Genomic DNA, 19,424 nt, shown 5'->3' on the forward strand with positions numbered 1-19,424 from the left:
TGCCAGTTTATTAGTGTATACATTTTCTTATACATGAATTAAGCAGATCAGTAGCAGGAGAGCCTGATATACTGAACTTAACATAAATTTAAAGTGAAGCTGCACAGAAATTAAATCTCTAAATCATGATGGCACAGCTGTATTTTCTCAAGATAAGCTCCAGATAAGCATGATTTAAAAAATAAATCAGCCTAACCGATCTAAGCTAGATGCTTTTATCCAAAGTGACTTACTGTATTTTCTCAAGATAAGCTCCAGATCAGCCTAACCGATCTAAGCTAGATGCTTTTATCCAAAGTGACTTAACAGAAAAACAAAAGTAATTTATCAAAGTATGTTCTAAGAATGTTTAGCTAACATTCCAATTAAGTTATGAAAAAAAAATTCTGAATGTGCTCTGACATCCAGTTTTTGAAATGTTTTAAATGATAGATAGATCCAGTTTTTGAAATGTTTTAAATGATAGATAGATCCAGTTTTTGAAATGTTTTAAATGATAGATAGATGTTTAGTTTAGTGTTTTACATTTTTAAATTCAGTGATTCCCATTATAGTAAGAAAGCGGTGGTAGAAAGAGGAAGAGGTGGTTTTGTGCAAAAATTGACTTTTTTATGCTTGAGAAGCATGTTATTGGGCTGACATGGCAAATTTGATCACTTCACAAAGTCATGTTTTATAAGGACCTACTATTTATTGCTTATTACTTTGGACAGAAATCTAAATCTGCAATATGTTAAGCTAATTTTATATGTAAATCATTCATGGAGACTGCCACACCATTATTTGGATGTGCTGTACTATTTTGTATGCCAGTTATTATTTGTGTTATTATTGAGTTCAGCTTTACCTGCCTCTAATAGTCATATAACTATAGAAACTCAACCATCGCCTACTCAACCGTTATGGAAAATTCCTTCATATCAATACAGTACTGTGTATTTTTTTAATGATTTTTTAGAGTGTATATAATTGGTCAGAGTTTGGTAAAGTATTGTTCAATATTTTCAAATATATAAATATAAAAACTATGAATATTAATTGCTGATTGTTTTGTTTTTTTATTTGCATATGAGCCATCTTAATAGGTTTGTTTTTTTCTTGCCTAAGACACATTACGATATCCTATAAATGCACTTAAAAAAAGTCAGATTTGAATCATTAACCGAAACTGAATCGAACCTCCCTGTGAGTCAGATCAGATTGTTCCAAATTTGAAAATAGTAGTTTCTGAATCGCACTGAAAGATTATGAATCATAATCAAATCGATTTGATTCGCTGTCCACCCAAAGATTCACACCACAACAAATAATTATTATTAATTGGTCTGTATGATATAAAGTGTCTAGTGTCTATCACTAGTAGGGCTGTCAAAAAAAATGCCTCTAACAATTTTGTTGTTATTGTCACCGTTTACAGTGCAGGCGCAAAATGAGTGCTATAAAGCAGATACGTATATTTGGCAGTAGTAACTTGTCTGTATTCATGGTAAACCTGCTGAAATTGTTTAGGCTATCCAAGACATATTTACATATCATGGTCTAAAACGTATTTATATCATGGATATTGAGTCGAATTTGCAAATAAGTTGGTGCGAGTTTTTGTGTTATGTAGAAACAGCGCTCTCTTTCACTTTCAATACCCACAACTGAGGTGCCCTTGAGCAACGCACCGAACCCCCCTGGGTGACGAAGCAAAAATGGCTGCCCACTGCTCCAGGTGTGTGTTCACGGTGTGTGTGTGTTCACTCCTCACTGCTGTGTGTGCACACTTCCACAGGTTAAATGCAGAGCACAAATTCTGAGTATGGGTTGGCCACATGTCGCGTCACGTTACTTTTAGCGTTAATGTAACTTATATATTAGCTTAAATGGATCACTTCACATAGCCTATAGCTAGGACTCTCTGCGTTACGTCATCACCCCCTTTAGGCTACTTCAGACGCCCCTCTTCAGTGCTGCACAGTGCCGACTCTGACCAGACTTTATGCTGAAGTCCTGCCGCATAGACTATCACTGACTTTAGCCCTATTCCGACGGAATCAATTCATATTTAATAATCCTATTTACTATTGGATTATTTAAATCAACTGTTTTAAAATAGGAAAATATACGCGTGTAGTCTCAGAGATGTGGATTAGGATTCGGGGGTAAAAAAAAAAAGGTAAATAATTCGGCCGGGGATTTTTACGCGGGGGGTGAAAGAACAATACTGTAATAAAATCACCGACTAACCCTGTAAATGTTAAAAATAGTTTACGTCCCCATTTGAAACAATCAAAGTCCCTATAGTCTTTGGAAACAATTACCGTCCGAATCGGGTTTAGTGTCAGTGAAGTGTATGGTAGGGATGGGCATATCGATCCTAAGTATCAATATATCGATACTGACGCGAGTATCGAAAGTATCGATACGCAAACTAAAAATATTGATACTAAGGTGTTTTATTTACCAGTGATTTCGTTTATTTAAAATAATAATAATAATGCGTACAAATGCATTGAATTGAACAAATAACCTTTGTTCGCAAGTAATTGTGTAGGATAGAATTATTTTCCTGCTCATCTGAACACACGCAAATGTTGCAAGACAGAACTAATCAATCACAGAGAGCGTTCACTCACTGCTGACAGCGCATTCAAACAGGGCTGCGTTTCCCAAAAGTATCATAAGAAAGCATTAAAGCTTTTGGGAACAGCAGCCCTGAACAATGCTTATCAGAGGACAGACAAAAACATATGTTTGAGTTATTTCACAATAAACAAATCGTAGCCTACATAGTTTGTACAATTACATTTATTTAAATTGAACGTTGAAAGATAATATAGATCATGTTCTATTCAGTAATGTTAATAGAAATCATACACTGTCAGAACAAAAAGGTTGCATTTTATGGATGCAACAGCCGGTCACTGGCAGTCCCTTATGATAATGAACCATGGTTTTACTAAAGTGACCATAGTTCAACTGTAGTATTTGTAGATTTGAATCATGTGTAAACAAAAACACATTTGAACCATGTGCAAACAAAAATATAACCTAATAAATTACAATTAAGGCGTATTGAATGTTAAAATGTGTTTTAAACAAAGTTAAGTGGTTATCATTACCCATTTTACTCTTAGTAATTTAATAATTTAATACATTTCATCATTTAAAAGTTTAGTTCAGAAGTATCGTATCGGTATCGATATCGACGATACTGCCTTGAAAAATATCGGTATCGTATCGAAAACAAAATAAGTGGTATCGCCTATCTCTAGTGTATGGTTTATGCTACGCAGTATGCACTCTTTATACACGTTTCACCTGTGCCTCTCGCCCCCTGCTGGAGAGATTTATCACAGGAAAAAACATTTAAAAAAACAGAACGTGTTTTGAAGTATTATTAAACGATTCTAAAAAAAAACATGGCATATCATTACACTTAGGCCTAACATTAGGTACATAATACAAAAACTAAATATGGTCAAGAATTGTGTGATAAAAATAAAGCTAAACTTAAAGAAATCACAATTTATTCGTCAGCAAAAACAATACACCTTTTTCGAAAGCACTTAACCACCCCACACTCTTAAACCTATGCACTTACGCACACAGTTGTTTGTTTTGCTATCTTAGTGAGGACATTGCATAGACTTCCACTTATTTCCTGTCAGGTTAATGATATTTTCTATCACCTAACCCAACCACTACATCAAAACATCTTTTGGCTGATTCATAAACCTTTGTAACTAGTGTGGACCAGTCAAATATTCTCACTAGTGGGTTGTCAACGTATTTCACAATAAGTGAGGACATTTGGTCCTCACAAGTATATTTAAACCAGTACACACACACACACACACACAATCTCCTCTCTACCTTTCAAACTCTCTTCTCTAGCTGGTTTTCCTAATCTAGTTGTCTAATAAATCTGTCAGTGAGTACTACAACATTGTTGGTTCTTTGATTAATTTCTTTGTTGCTCTTTTGTAAGTTGCTTTGGATAGAATCTGCTAAATGCATAAATGTAAATGTGACCACAAATAATCTCCTCTCTACCTTTCAAACTCTCTTCTCTAGCTGGTTTTCCTAATCTAGTTGTCTAATAAATCTGTCAGTGAGTTCTTTGATTAATTTCTTTGTTGCTCTTTTGTAAGTTGCTTTGGATAGAATCTGCTAAATGCATAAATGTAAATGTGACCACAAATAAAGACATCAGTTTAATATTTCAAGTAATTATGTTATACATATCATTTTTAAGAAATGTGCAAATGCTAAATGGAATTTTTGTTTTTTTTAAGTTGCCCGTGCCTACACTTAATATTGTTGGTTACATTCTAGAACTAGAAAGAGAAAAACAAAGGAGACAGGGATTCTACTAATGGAGTGAGGTAAGTGCTGCTGTTAAACAAATGTTGAACATAATAAGCATTTACACCCCTGAGTGAAGTCAGTGAAGCAGTTCTTTGACTGCGTTTGCATTGGTGCTCGTTTCTGACTGTGCAACTCATCCAAAGTGGCACTGAAGTAAAATCTCTTTGCAGAACAAGCAGATGAAGATCATCTGATTGATATCTATGCAAGTGACGTGATTATAAGCCTGTGATCAAATAATTCCATGGAATTATGACACACATCACACTGCAGAGACACAATAACAAAAATATAAGTCATGAGACACTGTCTTTATATATTCATTAACAATCACCTTGAGACTAGTCAATTAAAGGTGTGAAATAAGTTTCTAAAAGTGCAAATGTGTTTCTTTGTTTATTAACTAAATGAATGTGGACTTACTGGTACAACGCTGTCTGTAATCTTTGCAGCAGTTTAAAATGCAATTAGTATTGCAGTTGCAGCGGAAGTGACTGTTGTACTTCTCATTGCATCTCCCACTACAGGAGGTTGAGGCTGCACACACAAACCAGCATTAGTCAAACAAGTATCCTCTGTTAATTGGGTATAAGCTGTGTGTCTGAGAGAGAGTTTTACTTAGGCTGGCAGAGGAGCATGAGTTTGGAGGGCTGAAGGTGACAAATCCCGGCAGGTTCTGTCCAATGTTGTTTGTGATCCAATTCTGATATCGAGACACACTGGTGTAAACTCCAGGAGAGTTGGGATGGGCACAGCCGTAACCCCAGCTGGTGATACCAGACTGAACCCACACTGAACACTGCTGACTCACCATCGGACCACCAGAATCCCCCTACAGAGAGGAACAAGATGAAAGAGAAAGGAGATGTATAAATAATAAATATCAAATAAATATTTATTGCATTATTTTAGTGTTACCTTAATGGTTTTTCGTATTTCACCTGAGGTTTTTTGGTGGTTGTCAGTGTGTGATAAAGGTACAAAAAATGTTGAGTTCTTCAGTAGGTTGGTATATCAGTTAATGGTTATTTATTTATTTATTTACTAACTATAAGTTTAGTTCCATTCATAAAAACTAAAATGTTGCTACCATATGTTTTTTACAGTAATGTTCTGGGCTGGCAACCATTGCTGAAATTATTATTTTATTTTTTTTGTATGTTTATACTATGGAGCTACTTAATTTTAAGCATTTATCTTAAATAGACAATATGAATGCAAAATAAAATAGAATCGTTGTACCTGGCAGGTGTCTTTGCCTCCCTGTGTTAAACCAGCACACATCATGTTGCTGGTAACAGATCCAGAACCCAGCAGAGTATTACATTGAACATTGTTTACCACTGGAACCATAGTCTCCTGCAGAATCCCAGGAGAAGGTAGGCTCACTGAACACCAAAAACACAACAATTAATTAGTGATGATAGGAGTAAATGCATATATGAATTAATGGGTTTGCATGTGTTTGTACCTCCAGACTGAACATCTCCCCAGCCTGTGATCCAGCTGCTGGTGCCAGAAGGGAAGACGCTGTTCTGAGCCGCCAGACACACGGGTCTAATGTAGTTATTGAAGGTGACCGTGGAGGACAGCCGGAGCAGAGCGATGTCATTGTTGTTTGTGTTGCTGTTATAAGAGGAGTGAACGATTATCGTTCTCACGTTTCTACTGATCTCATTGGTATTGACTCCCTGCTGTGTCCTCCTTCCCAAATACACATGCAGACTGGATGCGCTGACACTAAATACAGTCAGAGAATGTTAACGTGAGAAAGAAATAGAAAAGAAGGAAATAGAAAAAAATTATAATTAAGTACTTTTTAAAAATTTTGTAATGTAGTAAATTAATAGTAAATTTCAAGAATTTAAAACTGGCCCAACAAGTAAATTTCAAAGGAAAAATAAAGAGTGGATTGTGGAATTGAAACCGAAATGTCTTTGAATGCCAAAAGGTTTTCAAATTGGATTCAGATTTCAAGACATCATGATAACTTTCCTACACTTTCCGTCTTTTTACCAGTTAAAACAAAACAGGTGCATGTGTGTGTTTAGGAGAATCTTACTCAGGTAAACAGTGAGCTGCTGTCAGCACCCATTCATTGTTGATGAGGGAGCCTCCGCAAAAGTGACCTCCATAAAGAGGGCTGTGCATACTGACCTGCCACGGCCACGACCCATCAGGTGTGTTCACACCACCAACAATACGGGTGTTTAGAGGAGCCTGTCCACAAACTATGAGAAAGAGAGACTGTTCACATATTGTAAGTACTTCTATATTTCTACTATTTGACATGATGTTGATGTCTGAAGAATGAGAGGAGCTCTTACCATTCAACTGAGAATGTGAACCTGCAAGGGCAGAATAAAGTGCACATTAGAACAATTTCATTTTCATGTTTCCCTTAATAATGACCCTGCCATAGATCACTGCACTGCAATGGTAGATTTGTTATACCATTAACTTGTGAGACCGAACATGCAGAAAACATTTCTGGGCAAACCGGTTTAATTACACAATAAGCTAAACGAGCAGCCTTCTTTCCCCAAACTATTCAACTAATGGCATTTGCCCCATGTCCTGCAAGTACATTCCACATGCCCAGCAGGTGTGGCCCATAATGTAAAACATTTATAAGCTTCTGTACCTGTAACAAAGAAAGAATGATTTATTAAAGAAAAAAGAATGTGACCTGGAAAGAGATTTTACATAGATTATCTTAACCCGAATTAGTTGACTTTACTAGAAAATTGCGTGGAAACCCGTTGCACTAAACAACTTTAGTTTTTACACAGGGTGAAACTAAACGGGTTAAGTTGTAATAACATAGAACATTTAGTGGTTGTAGCAGACAAATCAAGTTGGCATTAGTAGTCTTTACTAAAAAGCATTAGCTCACATTATGAATTTGTAACGCACCGAGTTGTCTCTACTTAACATGATCATTACACTCAATTTTTTCTTCTGATTAGTGCAAACAGCTAATTTTATTTAGTAATGACACCATTTTCTAAAGAACAATAAAGAATAAGTAATGACCACTTAAAATGTTTCATTAACACAAAATCCGGGTTTAGAGTGCAGGATCATAACAATTCAGAAACCTGTATATTATATAAGAATAGTTCTTGTGAACCTGGATGTACACTTTATTTGTTTTAGTAGTGTTTTTCAATCTGTACAAGCTCAGTTAACACGTTTGTTGGTGGGCATAACTTGTATTTACACTAACAGTCAAGTGTTTGTACATTTTTTTAGAAGTCTATTTATGCTCTTGTGCTTCTGAAGGATCATGTGACACCGGAGACTGGAGTACTGTCTGCTGAAACTTCAGCTTTTCCATGATAGTAATAAATTACATTGCAAAATATATATAAATATAAAACTAAATTTGTAATCATATTTTACAATATTTCTGTTTTTACTGTGTTTTTGATCAAATAATTGCAGCCTTGGTGAGCATTAGACTTTTTCCAAAACATAAAAAAAAATCTTAATTATTCCAAACTTTTGACTGGTAGTGTATTTCTGACATGACACATCACAACAGTGTTTCCTGCACCAGCGTTCTTCACATGCTTCATGCAAATACAAGAACCGACTTTTAAAAAGTGAATCTGATTAAACAGCAACCTGTTTAGTCTGACTGATGAACATATTAGTTGGCTCTTTGATAAAACGTTTAAAATCACTCACTAACCCAGAAGTTACAGGCCAAATAAATCAGTCATAGTATGATACCAAACTGCAAGTTTCATGTTAATGCATCATTATTTTAACATAGCCCTTAGACTGCTCTTATGCCCTCTGCCACAAAGAAAGCAAAAATATATTCTCTCTTTTTCTATATAATGTCTTTGTTCACGCATATCCTCCCTTTAATAGGTGTACCATGAGACCTTACCTTTGGCACACATGAGCAGGGTCAACATGATACATGTTAATCTCCACATCTTCACACAGTCCTTCTGTTCGCTAGCAGAATGGATGCAGGTGGTAATCTAGTTCCCTGTGACTTTTAAAATCCCTTTTGTGTAGTTCTATAAGCTTCTCAAGTTGCTCTTCTCGTCTGTCACTCACCTGCCCACTTATTTTCTCTTAATGCTCCTCCTCCATTTTTGTCATCTTTCATTCTTCACATTTTTTTTAGTATGCAAAGCTGTCAAGCACATATCCACTTTGCTGAGAACATTTTTCACAATTTGTGATTATTGTTATATAGGCATTGTTAATTAAGTTCAGGTATATTTGTGCAGAAATGCAAACATCTATGAGGTCGTTGTCAGAAAAGTCACAGAGACATTTTTTGTAATATAGTAAACTTATATATTTCTACACCTTTGATATTATTTTGTATTTGGTAATTTTGTTTAGAAGAATTTCAAACCAGCCCAACAAGTAAATTTACAAAGAAAAGAAAAAGAAAGAAAAATGGAATGGCATGTGAAATTAAAACTTAAATGTCTTTGAATCCCTAGTACAAAAGTAATATATTTAAAATACATTTATTTCATACTAAGTATAGTTCAAATCTATTAACATATTTACTGATGTATCGCTCAAGACTTAATGATATAAAAGTTATAATTAAACTTTATTTGGAATACTACTTGTGCACAATGCACATTTCTTAATAGTAAGCTTAAAATGTGTTTTAATGTCACTACTGATGAGGATTGTATGATCTTTATGTCTTTATGTTGGTCTTTAAATGCAAGATATTTATAGTGTACCTGAAGTATACTTGCAATAGTTCCCACTTTAGCACAATCAAATATACTTCAGTACATCTTTAGTTGCACTTCAGCACTACTTCCACACAATTAAAGTGTATTAAGTACAAAATTAGTTGTTCCAATTTAGCAGACTTTAAGTATACCAGTTTAGTATACTAAACGTACAATTGCCTGGTAATTTTATTAAATACATAAATATGTAAATGTATTTGTAGTATACTTAGCATGAAATAAATTTATATTTATTTTTTGCTAGGGATGTCAAAAGGTTTTCACATTGCATTTGGATTCAAGCATTAAAAATATATTAAGACATCATGACAACACTTTTTTTTGTCTTTTTTCTTTTAGTCTGTCTGTCTTCTTTCCTGCTTCCTTTATTTCTTATATAAAGGACACATGAATAAAGGGGAAAAAAGTAATGACAATACCCTTTACACACAAAGACACAGACAATGGACCGTAATGATTTGGTAACTTATTGTCAGATGGCAGCCACAATTACTCATCTTAAAAGCCATTCAGGTGAGTCAGTGTGTGTTGATTTTTTTATTTTTATTTTTTTACATTTTAGGAGTTTTACCTGGAGAAGAGATGCAGAAAAATGAAAGACCAAACAACAGTTGGCTTCTATACTGCTGACCTTATTTATAATAATAAGATAATTGACGTCAGCCAAAGATGAAAATTAAGCTGTAAAATTTGCAATGTTTCTTTTGCATAGGGACACCAATTGTGTGCTTAAGAATATTTGTTAGATTTATATTGTTCTTATGTTTGGCCTTTACAATGTCTAGGATCTCTTTTGAGTTTTTTTTGTGATTGTTTAGTGGCTGTGTAGACGTGATCAATCTGGCTCTTAGGTTCTGCTCCACTTCTCTCACCTCTAACAAATAACAAATTATGACGTTGCAACATCACAGATCTCAAGATCAGGCAGAATAAAGAATACAGAATCCTGAAAGCTGATCTTAAAATACGCCTTTTGTCATTAAAGGTGGGGTAAGCGATTTCTGGTAGTCAATGTTGACATTTGAAATCACCAAAACAAACACGCCCCTACCCCAAAAGGGTCTCGCCCCTATTTTGATAGCTCCGCCCCACATGTACGCAACCCAGGCAACAATTAGTTCTGTGAAACAAAGCAAAACTAATGTTACACCATGTCTACTCCGGACGCGAGTGGTGCAGCGCGGCAAAATACTATGGAACTCATTATAATCAGTGATACTGTCTAACACGACAAATCCCCGACAGAAAACTGTTGCTGCGTTCTATTTATGACGTATTGACACAAATTTCAAATTATTTTCAACGGGTCGCTTTGTCGCGTCCAGTGTGCTAGACTTTAGCTGTTGCGGCGCAGACACGGTGTTACTCACCTATCGAGAAGAAACAAAGCAACCTCGGCGTCAGATCACAGGCCTTCCGCTCTTTGAGTTCTCTCCAGCGCTGGAAAGCTGATCCGATATTTACACGGGTCCTACTTCTTGCCTTAAGCCTTCGTTTGTTCCGCAGACATTTTCCTCTTTTGTTTTTTATCCGCCATCTCTATCTATCTTTCTGTCGCTCGGCTCGGACTGAACGCTCTCTCCTCCACATCATGAGTAGACATGCCCCTTACTGCTGACTGGCTACAAGTTTGTTTTGCTATTCGCCCCGAATCAGTTTAAAGCGTTTTTGAAAAATCACTTACCCCACCTTTAATCAGGGATCTGAAGGTGTCAGGGCCAACTAGAACACTAAATACAGGACTCATCAAACAGATAATTACTTGTTTGTGAATTAGATAAACTTTTAAGTTCTTTGTTCAAGGGCACAATGACAAACAGGATTTTAAACAATGACTTTACAGTTTTTTTGGCCTAATATAGGTTATTATGTGATATCTCTGGTGTCCTATATGAGCTGAGTAGGCATAAACAACAATAAACTACAATAAAATATAAGTGTGTCCACGGGCGTTGCTAAGCCATTTTTAGGGGGGCTATAGCAAACAGAAAAATTGTGTGTGTACAGTAAACAGGTGTGTGGGAGATCATGAAGATTTGTATTTGGCTTATTCAGTTATATGTTATACCTATCTATGCAATACAGTGGAATACCTGAGTGTGTCCATGATATCACATAATAACGTCACATTCTGAGATTATATTTTTTTAGCCAATAAAAGCCTATAAAACTTATAATATGCTTATTGTTTTTCAGTATACCATAGAAACCAAATACTGAAGCAGCAAACTTAGCAAAATACAAAATTTGTCTCTACCAAAACTTTTGGCCATGACTGTACATCACTGCAAGCAGTTCAGTGAAATGTTGGATTCACTCTTGATCTTTCATTCAAAATAAAAAACAAAAAATCTAACCTTTAATTCAAGTAAAAAAAAAAAAAAGTGAAAGTGGGGGAAAATCACATTATGAAATAAACATTTTTCTCTAATACAGTAAGAGAACGTGTGTCTATATCGTCCAATTGCACGGCGAAGGAGGAGAGTTTGAGTCGCCAAAGACTCCAAGGATCACAGCTGGAGAACTGCAGAAAATAGTTGAGTCTTGGGGTCAGAAAGCCTAAAAAAATAATTTTGTTTTGGTGGGTTTCAAGAAAAAAGAAAACGCTCTCATCCAAAAACAAACTTCAGCATATTTATTTGCTAGACACGACTGGAACTTTAAACGGGACTGGGTTCAATGGTCAGATGAAATTAAAAAAAATTTGCTTTTTAGCAGCAAACACTCAAGATGGGTTTGGTGCACACAGGGATAAAAAGTACCCCATGTGTACACTGAAATATACTGCTGGATCTTTAATGTTGTGAGCCTATCTTTTCTGCCAGAGATCCTATCTTGTTCAGATAGATGGCATAATGGATTCTATAAAATACCAATGGATAAAAAATTTAAAACTGACTGTCCATGCTAGAAATTTTATAATGGACCATTGTTGGATCTTCCACCAGGACAATGATCCACAAACAAACATCAAAATCGAAACAAAAATGGGTCATTGAGAACAAAACCAAGCTTCTGCCCTGCAGGCCAACCCAGTTCCCTGAGCTGAACCCTATAGAAAATGAGTGTGGTGAACTGAAGAGGAGAAGCATCAACATGCAGCTGGAAATCTGAAGGGTCTGGAGCAGGGGTGTCCAAACTGCGGCCCGTGGATGAATTTTAAGCGGCCCGCAGCTGTCTTAAATATGGCCCGCCAAGCATAATTTACAAAGTAGGCCTATGCAGTTTCACAATGTGAACACAAGATGGCAGCACTACATTTTAGACCAGAAGTAGCAGTAAAACGCGAGTGATAACAATTTGATAACTCATATGCTCGCTCATTTCTTTAGCGCACGCGAATTCCTAAACGTATGAAAAGCGGAAGAGCGCGACTCGTTTGACCTGCGCTTCACGGACCGTTTTGAGCTCTGCCTAAAGACAGCGCAGCGCGAGCTCAGAACAAATGTGTTTGACTGATCTCGATCACGAGACCACTAAACAACGCTGTGAGAAGCGTTTGAGTTTGGAGCAGAGGTTTCCATACCACAGATGTCAAAGGCAGATGAAACAGCGCTGACATTCTCAACAGCACTAACGCGGAAAATAGGAGAAACATTGTGCGACAACAATGCAGTAAGAATACTTTTCAATCCACAAATCGCCAACATTTTGATTTACTGCAGTAACTGTGGTATTGTGGCAGAAATGTTGCATATTTATACAGAATCTTCTTATATTATTAATGTAGACATATAGGCCAATTTAATGTAATGTAAGGGAGTTATGGAATATAGGCCAAATTACAGACATTTTTGATATAAGCAGTTTGTGCTTTCATGTGTTAATAGACTAAATACCATAAAGCCATTCTATGTTATAATTATTAAAGCTTTAAAAACAAGATATTTACATAATTTTATCCTCAACAAAACTCAAGCTACTGCTACTGTCAACTCAACATCATACATGCATAATATATATGTATATATATATAGAGAGAGAGAGAGAGAGAGAGAGAGGTAGAAGCATCCGGCCCCTCAGTGTTTCCACATCGTCGAATCCGGCCCACTTTAGGAAAAGTTTGGAAACCCCTGGTCTGGAGAGATTCTGTATGAAGGAATGGTCTCTGATCTCCTGTCAGATGTTCTCTAAACTCTTCAGGCATTATAGGTGAAGACTCAGAGTTGTTCTCTTGGCAATACGAGGTTGCAAAAAGTATTGGATAAAAGGGTATGATTGTGACCAATGTGTATTAGAGAAAAACATTTATTTCATAATGAGATTTCTCTCCATTTTAAATTCTTATTCTCCAATGAAAGGTTAGATTTTAGTAATTTTTTTAAGTAAAATATCTAAAGGATTAATGATACAGATTCATTTTCACAGCCTTCTTTGATCATATTTACCAAGGGTATAACATTTTGAGCACAACTGTACATTTACACACCTAAGGATTATATCAACCAAAAAAGTCACTGCCTATGCGTTCTCTACTTGGGTCCTTCCCATAAATGAGTAAGCGGCATTTAAAACAATAAACATAGAATACACACTGTTGCTAAATATTTAATTACAGCTTCAGATGCATGATATTTTCATTTGCTAAGCAGGATACACAAGAAGCGCGTTCAATGCGGACACACAGTCGGTTGTCGTGGTAATAAACACCGTAAACAGCAACCATTAGCATGTCTGCGCTTAATGTGCATCTCGTATATGAAAAGCATTTTAGGGGGCCCTTGGCTTTTGGGGGCCCAAGGCGGTTGCCGACCTTTGCCAAATGGGTAAGCCCACCCCTGGTGTGAACCTCAGAGAACAGTAGGAAATAATAAAAATAGGCAGTTTATGACCCCTTTAAAGAAGTACCCACTTATTTGTCAGTAGAAATCACAAATGAGAAAATCAATTTTAAACATTAGGTAATTATATCACATTTTTTTAATATAAGAAAAGTCAAGTGCTAAATGAAAGAAAAAAGTTGCCCATGCCTACAATTAACGCTAAATAATTACATGCTAGAACTAGAAAGAGAAAAACAAAAGAGACAAGGATTCTAATGGAGTGAGTTAAGCGCTGTTAAACATACAGTATGCCGAACATAAACAATATGCATTTACACCCCTGAGTGAAGTCAGTGAAGCAGTTCTTTGACTGCGTTTGCATTGGCGCTCGTTTCTGACTGTGCAACTCATCCAAAGTGGCACTGAAGTAAAATCTCCTCGCAGAAGAAGCAGATAAAGATCATCTGATTTATGTGCAAGTGACATGATTATAAGCCTGTGATCAAATAATTCATGGAATTGTGAGACACCTCACACTGCAGAGACACAATAACAAAAATATAAGTCATGAGATTGGACAAGAAAGAGTTACTTTTGGTCTATACTTTTTTGGACATTTAAAGTATATGTTTAATGTATTATATGGTGTGCAGTAATTAAAAATGACGTATTTGGGTATGTAAAATGTATGCAGATTTGTATATATGTATTATGGACCAAAATATCAAAGCATGTGGCATTGATTTTAAAGAAACACTTTTCGAGTAAGACAAAGAACTGGTAACACTTTAAAAACATTGACTTTATACATCCATTAACAATCACATTGAGACTAGCCAATTAAACATAATTGCAAAAAATGCTAAAAAGAAAACAAAAAAGTTAAGGAAGCTAAGAAAAATGACTAGCATCATTTGTTTGCAGATGCCAAATGATGTGATATTTTGTTTCTAATGCAACAACATTTTTAAGTGTGAATTGAGTATTACTAAAATGAATGTGTTTGGACTTACTGGCACAATGCTGTCTGTAATCTTTGCAGCAGTTTAAAATGCAGTTAGTATTGCAGTTGCAGCGGAAGTGACTGTTGTACTTCTCATTGCATCTCCCACTACAGGAGGTTGAGGCTGCACACACAAACCAGCATTAGTCAAACAAGTATCCTCTGTTAATTGGGTATAAGCTGTGTGTCTGAGAGAGAGTTTTACTTAGGCTGGTAGAGCATGAGTTAGAGGGACTGAAGGTGACAAATCCCGGCAGGTTCTGTCCAATGTTGTTTGTGATCCAATTCTGATATCGAGACACACTGGTGTAAACTCCAGGAGAATTGGGATTGGCACAGCCATAACCCCAGCTGGTGATACCAGACTGAATCCACGCTGTACACTGCTGACTCACCATCGGACCACCAGAATCCCCCTATAGAGAGGGACAGAAATAGAAAGATAGGAGATTTTTATTATTATTATTATTATTATTATATATTTTTTTTTATTAGGATTGTAATTTTAACAGTAAAAGACAAAAAAATGCTCTTGTAAAAACCTGTTAATTGGTTAATGGTAAGCTGTATATGTTGAAAACTGTAAACTAATGCAGGGGTCTTAACCGGGTGGCCATGGCCCACCAGGGGATCCTCCAGGGGGGCCGCAAGATAACTTCAAATTAATTTCAACATATTCTATAATTCACTAATTTTATGATTTGATAGGTTCATTTAAAAACAACAACAACAACAGCACCACCACCTCTCTCGTGCGTGTTCTGTGATTGTTTAGGAGCAGTTCAAGCTGTTTCTCATCTCTCTGTGTGAAATGCAGACTGAACGGCGGCTCATATGCAGGAGCATTTGATAGCAAACTACAACTCTCGGTTGGATAAAGTAAAGCAATATTGCGCTAGTAAAGTTTTGATGGATGACGATTGTAATCAAAGTAAAGACAATTACAGAAGTAATCCTGACATACAGGAATCATACTTTAAGTGTGCGTCTGTTATTATTGATGTGGAAACAAACAGTATTTGCGCTCTCAATGCACTGATCGCTATAACATTGTATTTCTGCATGAACACGTCAAAATTAATGTACTGCGAGTGTTTTTATAATGGATGCTGGCAGATGAAGCGTGTTCTGGAGGAGTTGGTGCAGATCAGTGATGTTTGTATGGGCACAAGACGCTCCAAACACAGACACGATTGCTTGTAACAGAGGAACTGTTCACTGATTAATGTCAACTCGCATTTAGATAGCATTTATCCTCAATAGACAATATGAGTGCAAACAATTTACAATAGGTCTTGAAGTGCGTTATACGGTAGCTGAACATGCTTAAATGTGTAGCAATAATCTGTTTGTTCATTGTACCTGGCAGGTGTCTTTGCCTCCCTGTGTTAAACCAGCACACATCATGTTGCTGGTAACAGATCCAGAACCCAGCAGAGTATTACATTGAACATTGTTTACCACTGGAACCATAGTCTCCTGCAGAATCCCAGGAGAAGGTAGGCTCACTGAGCACCAAAAACACAACAATTAATTAGTGATTTTTGGAGTAAATGCATATATGAATTAATGGGTTTGCATGTGTTTGTACCTCCAGACTGAACATCTCCCCAGCCTGTGATCCAGCTGCTGGTGCCAGAAGGGAAGACGCTGTTCTGAGCCGCCAGACACACGGGTCTAATGTAGTTATTGAAGGTGACCGTGGAGGACAGCCGGAGCAGAGCGATGTCATTGTTGTTTGTGTTGCTGTTATAAGAGGAGTGAACGATTATCGTTCTCACATTTCTACTGATCTCATTGGCATTGACTCCCTGCTGTGTCCTCCTTCCCAAATACACACGCAGACTGGATGCGCTGACACTAAATACAGTCAGAGAATGTGAAAATTAGAAAACAGAATTGTTTTATTTTATTTTGCAATGTTATTTGATGTCATTTGGTATTTTGGCACTTGGTAAAAAATTTAAATAAAAAATGTGGAAGAGCAGGTCAAATTGAAACCGAAATGTCTTTGAATGCCAAAGGTTTTCACACTGCATTTGAATGTCAAGCATGACAGATATCTTAAGACATCATTACATCTTTCTTTTTTTCAGTCTTTTTACCAATTAAAACAAAACTGGTGCATATATGTGTTAGGGGAATTTTACCCAGGTAAACAGTGAGCTGCCGTCAGCACCCATTCATTGTTGATGAGGGACCCTCCGCAAAAATGATATCCAGAACGGTGCAGACTGGCCTGCCACGGCCACGACCCATCAGGTGTGTTCACACCACCAACAATACGGGTGTTTAGAGGAGCCTGTCCACAAACTATGAGAAAGAGATCAGAGATTATTCACATAAGTATTTCTACTATATGACTTGATGTTGACGTCTGAAGAATGAGACAAGCTCTTACCATTCAGCTGAGAATGTGAACCTGCAAGGGCAGGAATAAACTGCACATTAGAACAGTTTTATCTTCATGTTTCCTTTATAATGACCCTGCACACATTATAGCATTATTGCACTAATAATGGTAGATTCAGTTAACAATTTAGTTGGTGGACATAACTTGTATTTACATACAATACTGGTCAAAAGTTTGGAATATATTTAGTAATGGTTGCTGAATATTCATCTTTTCCATGATATAATTTAAATATACTTTTCAATTATTTAAATATATTTAAATAGAAAATGGTTATTTTAAATTATAATAATATTTCTCATTCCTCAGTTTTTACTTTGTGATCAAATAAATCCAGCCTGGGTGAGCATTCAACTTTTTTCAAACACATTAAAAATCTTAATTATTCAGAACTTTTGACTGGTAGTGTATTTCTGACATGACACATCACAACAGTGTTTCCTGCACCAGCGTTCTTCACATGCTTCATGCAAATACAAGAACCGACTCCTAAGCGTAATTTGTTTGTGAATCTGATTAAACAGCAACCTGTTTAGTCTAACTGATGAACAAATGATTCTTACAAGTCGGCTCTTTTGATAAAACATTCAATATGACACTATCCCAGGAGTTACCGGTCAAGTGAATAAGTCATACGAATCAACATATGATACTGAACTGCAAGTTTCATGTCATATTAATTTAACAAGCTCTCGTTCTCTCTGTATAATGTCTTTGTTCATGGTTATCCTAAGCCTAATAGATGTATCATGAGACCTTACCTTTGGCACACATGAGCAGGGTCAACGTAACGCATGTTAATCTCCACATCTTCACACAGTCCCTCTGTTTGCTAGCAGACTGGATGCTGCAGGTAATTTTGTCCTCTAAGACATTTCCAATCCCTTTTATATAGCTGTGCTTCTCGAGTTGCTCTCCTCATCTGTCACTCATCTGTCCATTTCTTTTCTCTTTATGCTCCTCCTCCATTTTTGTCATTCTCTTTCAATCTTCATATTCTTTTTAGTATGCAAAGCAGTCAAGCACATAGCCAATCACTTCACTGAGAACATTTTTCACAGTTTGTACTTATTTTTATATGCATTGTTAGTTAATTGCAGGTATATTTGTGCAGTCATGATAAATATAAACTCTTATGAGGTCATTGTTAGAGAAGTCACAGAGATATTACATTGTAGTAAATAGTAAATTGATATATATTTTTTACTCGTTTGATATCATGTGGTATTTGAATTTTCAGCAGAATTTCAAACTGGCCCAACAAGTTAATTTACATAGAAAAAAAGAAAAATATGGAATGACAGAAGGAATTTAATCTTAAATGTCTTTGATACCAAAGGGTTTCACATTGCACTTTAATGTCAAGCATGACAAATATCTTAAGAAAATATGACAACACTGTCCTTTTTTCAGTCCTTTTTTCTTTTTGGCTGACTTTCTTTCCTGCTTGCTTAATTTCTTGTAACACACAATATAGAATAGAATACCCTTTAGAAACCAAGACACAGACAATGTGTTACGTATGACAACTTATTGTCAGATGGCAGCCACAATTACTCATAATAAAACACATACACACGATAGGTGAGTCAGTGTGTTGATTTTTTTTTTTTAATAATAATTTTTATGGAGTTTTACTTGAAGGCAGTAGAATGAAATATCAAAGTTGGCTTACTTCCAAACTTATAATATAATAATAATAAGATAACTGAAGTCAGCCAAAGATGAAACTTAAGCTGTAAAACTTGCAATGTTTCTTTAGCATAGGAACACCAATTGTGTGCTTAAGAGTATTTGTGTTAGATTTATATTGTTCTTATGTTTGGCCTTTACAATGTCTAGGATCTCTTTGAGGTTTTTTTGTGATTGTTTAGTGGCTGTGTAGACGTGATCAGTCTGGCTCTCAGGTTCTGCTCCACTTCTCTCACCTCTAACAAATAACAAATTATGACGTTGCAACATCACAGATCTCAAGATCAGGCAGAATAAAGAATACAGAATCCTGAAAGCTGATCTTAAAATACGCCTTTTGTCATTAAAGGTGGGGTAAGCGATTTCTGGTAGTCAATGTTGACATTTGAAATCACCAAAACAAACACGCCCCTACCCCAAAAGGGTCTCGCCCCTATTTTGATAGCTCCGCC

The 19,424-nt window shown here is 36.1% G+C and overlaps 3 protein-coding genes across 3 annotated transcripts in view; 1 reads left to right on the forward strand and 2 right to left on the reverse strand.

Moving 5' to 3' along the window:
- LOC107582712 (signal transducer and activator of transcription 1-alpha/beta-like) overlaps window positions 1–10,837 on the forward strand; it is a 32,442-nt gene extending 21,605 nt beyond the window's left edge. Inside the window, exons 25-26 of the transcript XR_001608971.1 lie at window positions 8,874–8,877; window positions 10,828–10,837. The gene's annotated coding sequence lies outside the window, so the exon portion shown is untranslated. The remainder of the gene's footprint in view (window positions 1–8,873; window positions 8,878–10,827) is intronic.
- Window positions 3,530–8,306, reverse strand: LOC107582714 (trypsin-like). The gene is made up of 9 exons (XM_016268655.1): window positions 8,258–8,306; window positions 6,684–6,704; window positions 6,419–6,587; window positions 5,828–6,096; window positions 5,599–5,744; window positions 4,975–5,188; window positions 4,780–4,893; window positions 4,042–4,623; window positions 3,530–3,861 (listed from the first exon to the last, which is right to left on the reverse strand). The coding sequence occupies exons 1-8, from the start codon at window positions 8,304–8,306 to the stop codon at window positions 4,619–4,621; spliced, it is 987 nt and encodes a 328-aa protein (XP_016124141.1). The 3' UTR covers window positions 3,530–3,861; window positions 4,042–4,618.
- Window positions 10,838–14,342: 3,505 nt separating the features above from the next.
- Window positions 14,343–18,090, reverse strand: LOC107582832 (anionic trypsin-1-like). The gene is made up of 8 exons (XM_016268853.1): window positions 18,042–18,090; window positions 17,269–17,289; window positions 17,018–17,180; window positions 16,459–16,727; window positions 16,230–16,375; window positions 15,073–15,283; window positions 14,878–14,991; window positions 14,343–14,400 (listed from the first exon to the last, which is right to left on the reverse strand). Exons 1-8 carry the CDS (start codon window positions 18,088–18,090, stop codon window positions 14,396–14,398), a joined length of 978 nt encoding a protein of 325 aa, XP_016124339.1. The 3' UTR covers window positions 14,343–14,395.
- Between the last annotated feature and the right edge of the window lie 1,334 nt (window positions 18,091–19,424).

The sequence above is a fragment of the Sinocyclocheilus grahami genome, unplaced genomic scaffold (genome assembly GCF_001515645.1).
Source record: "Sinocyclocheilus grahami isolate Dianchi unplaced genomic scaffold, SAMN03320097.WGS_v1.1 scaffold47.1, whole genome shotgun sequence".
Lineage (NCBI taxonomy): Eukaryota > Metazoa > Chordata > Actinopteri > Cypriniformes > Cyprinidae > Sinocyclocheilus > Sinocyclocheilus grahami.

Bases quoted from the DNA above. Each gene is read 5' to 3' on its own strand.
- LOC107582714 (XM_016268655.1), bottom strand. From the start codon at position 8,306: ATGTGGAGATTAACATGTATCATGTTGACCCTGCTCATGTGTGCCAAA. The intron at 6,588-6,683 runs GTAAGAGCTCCT...TCTTTCTCATAG, and splicing joins TTCACATTCTCAGTTGAATG to TTTGTGGACAGGCTCCTCTA. The intron at 5,189-5,598 runs GTACAACGATTC...TCCTCTCTGTAG, and splicing joins GAGGCAAAGACACCTGCCAG to GGGGATTCTGGTGGTCCGAT.
- LOC107582832 (XM_016268853.1), bottom strand. From the start codon at position 18,090: ATGTGGAGATTAACATGCGTTACGTTGACCCTGCTCATGTGTGCCAAA. The intron at 16,728-17,017 runs GTAAAATTCCCC...GACTGTATTTAG, and splicing joins GCAGCTCACTGTTTACCTGG to TGTCAGCGCATCCAGTCTGC. The intron at 16,376-16,458 runs GTACAAACACAT...TTTGGTGCTCAG, and splicing joins GGGAGATGTTCAGTCTGGAG to TGAGCCTACCTTCTCCTGGG.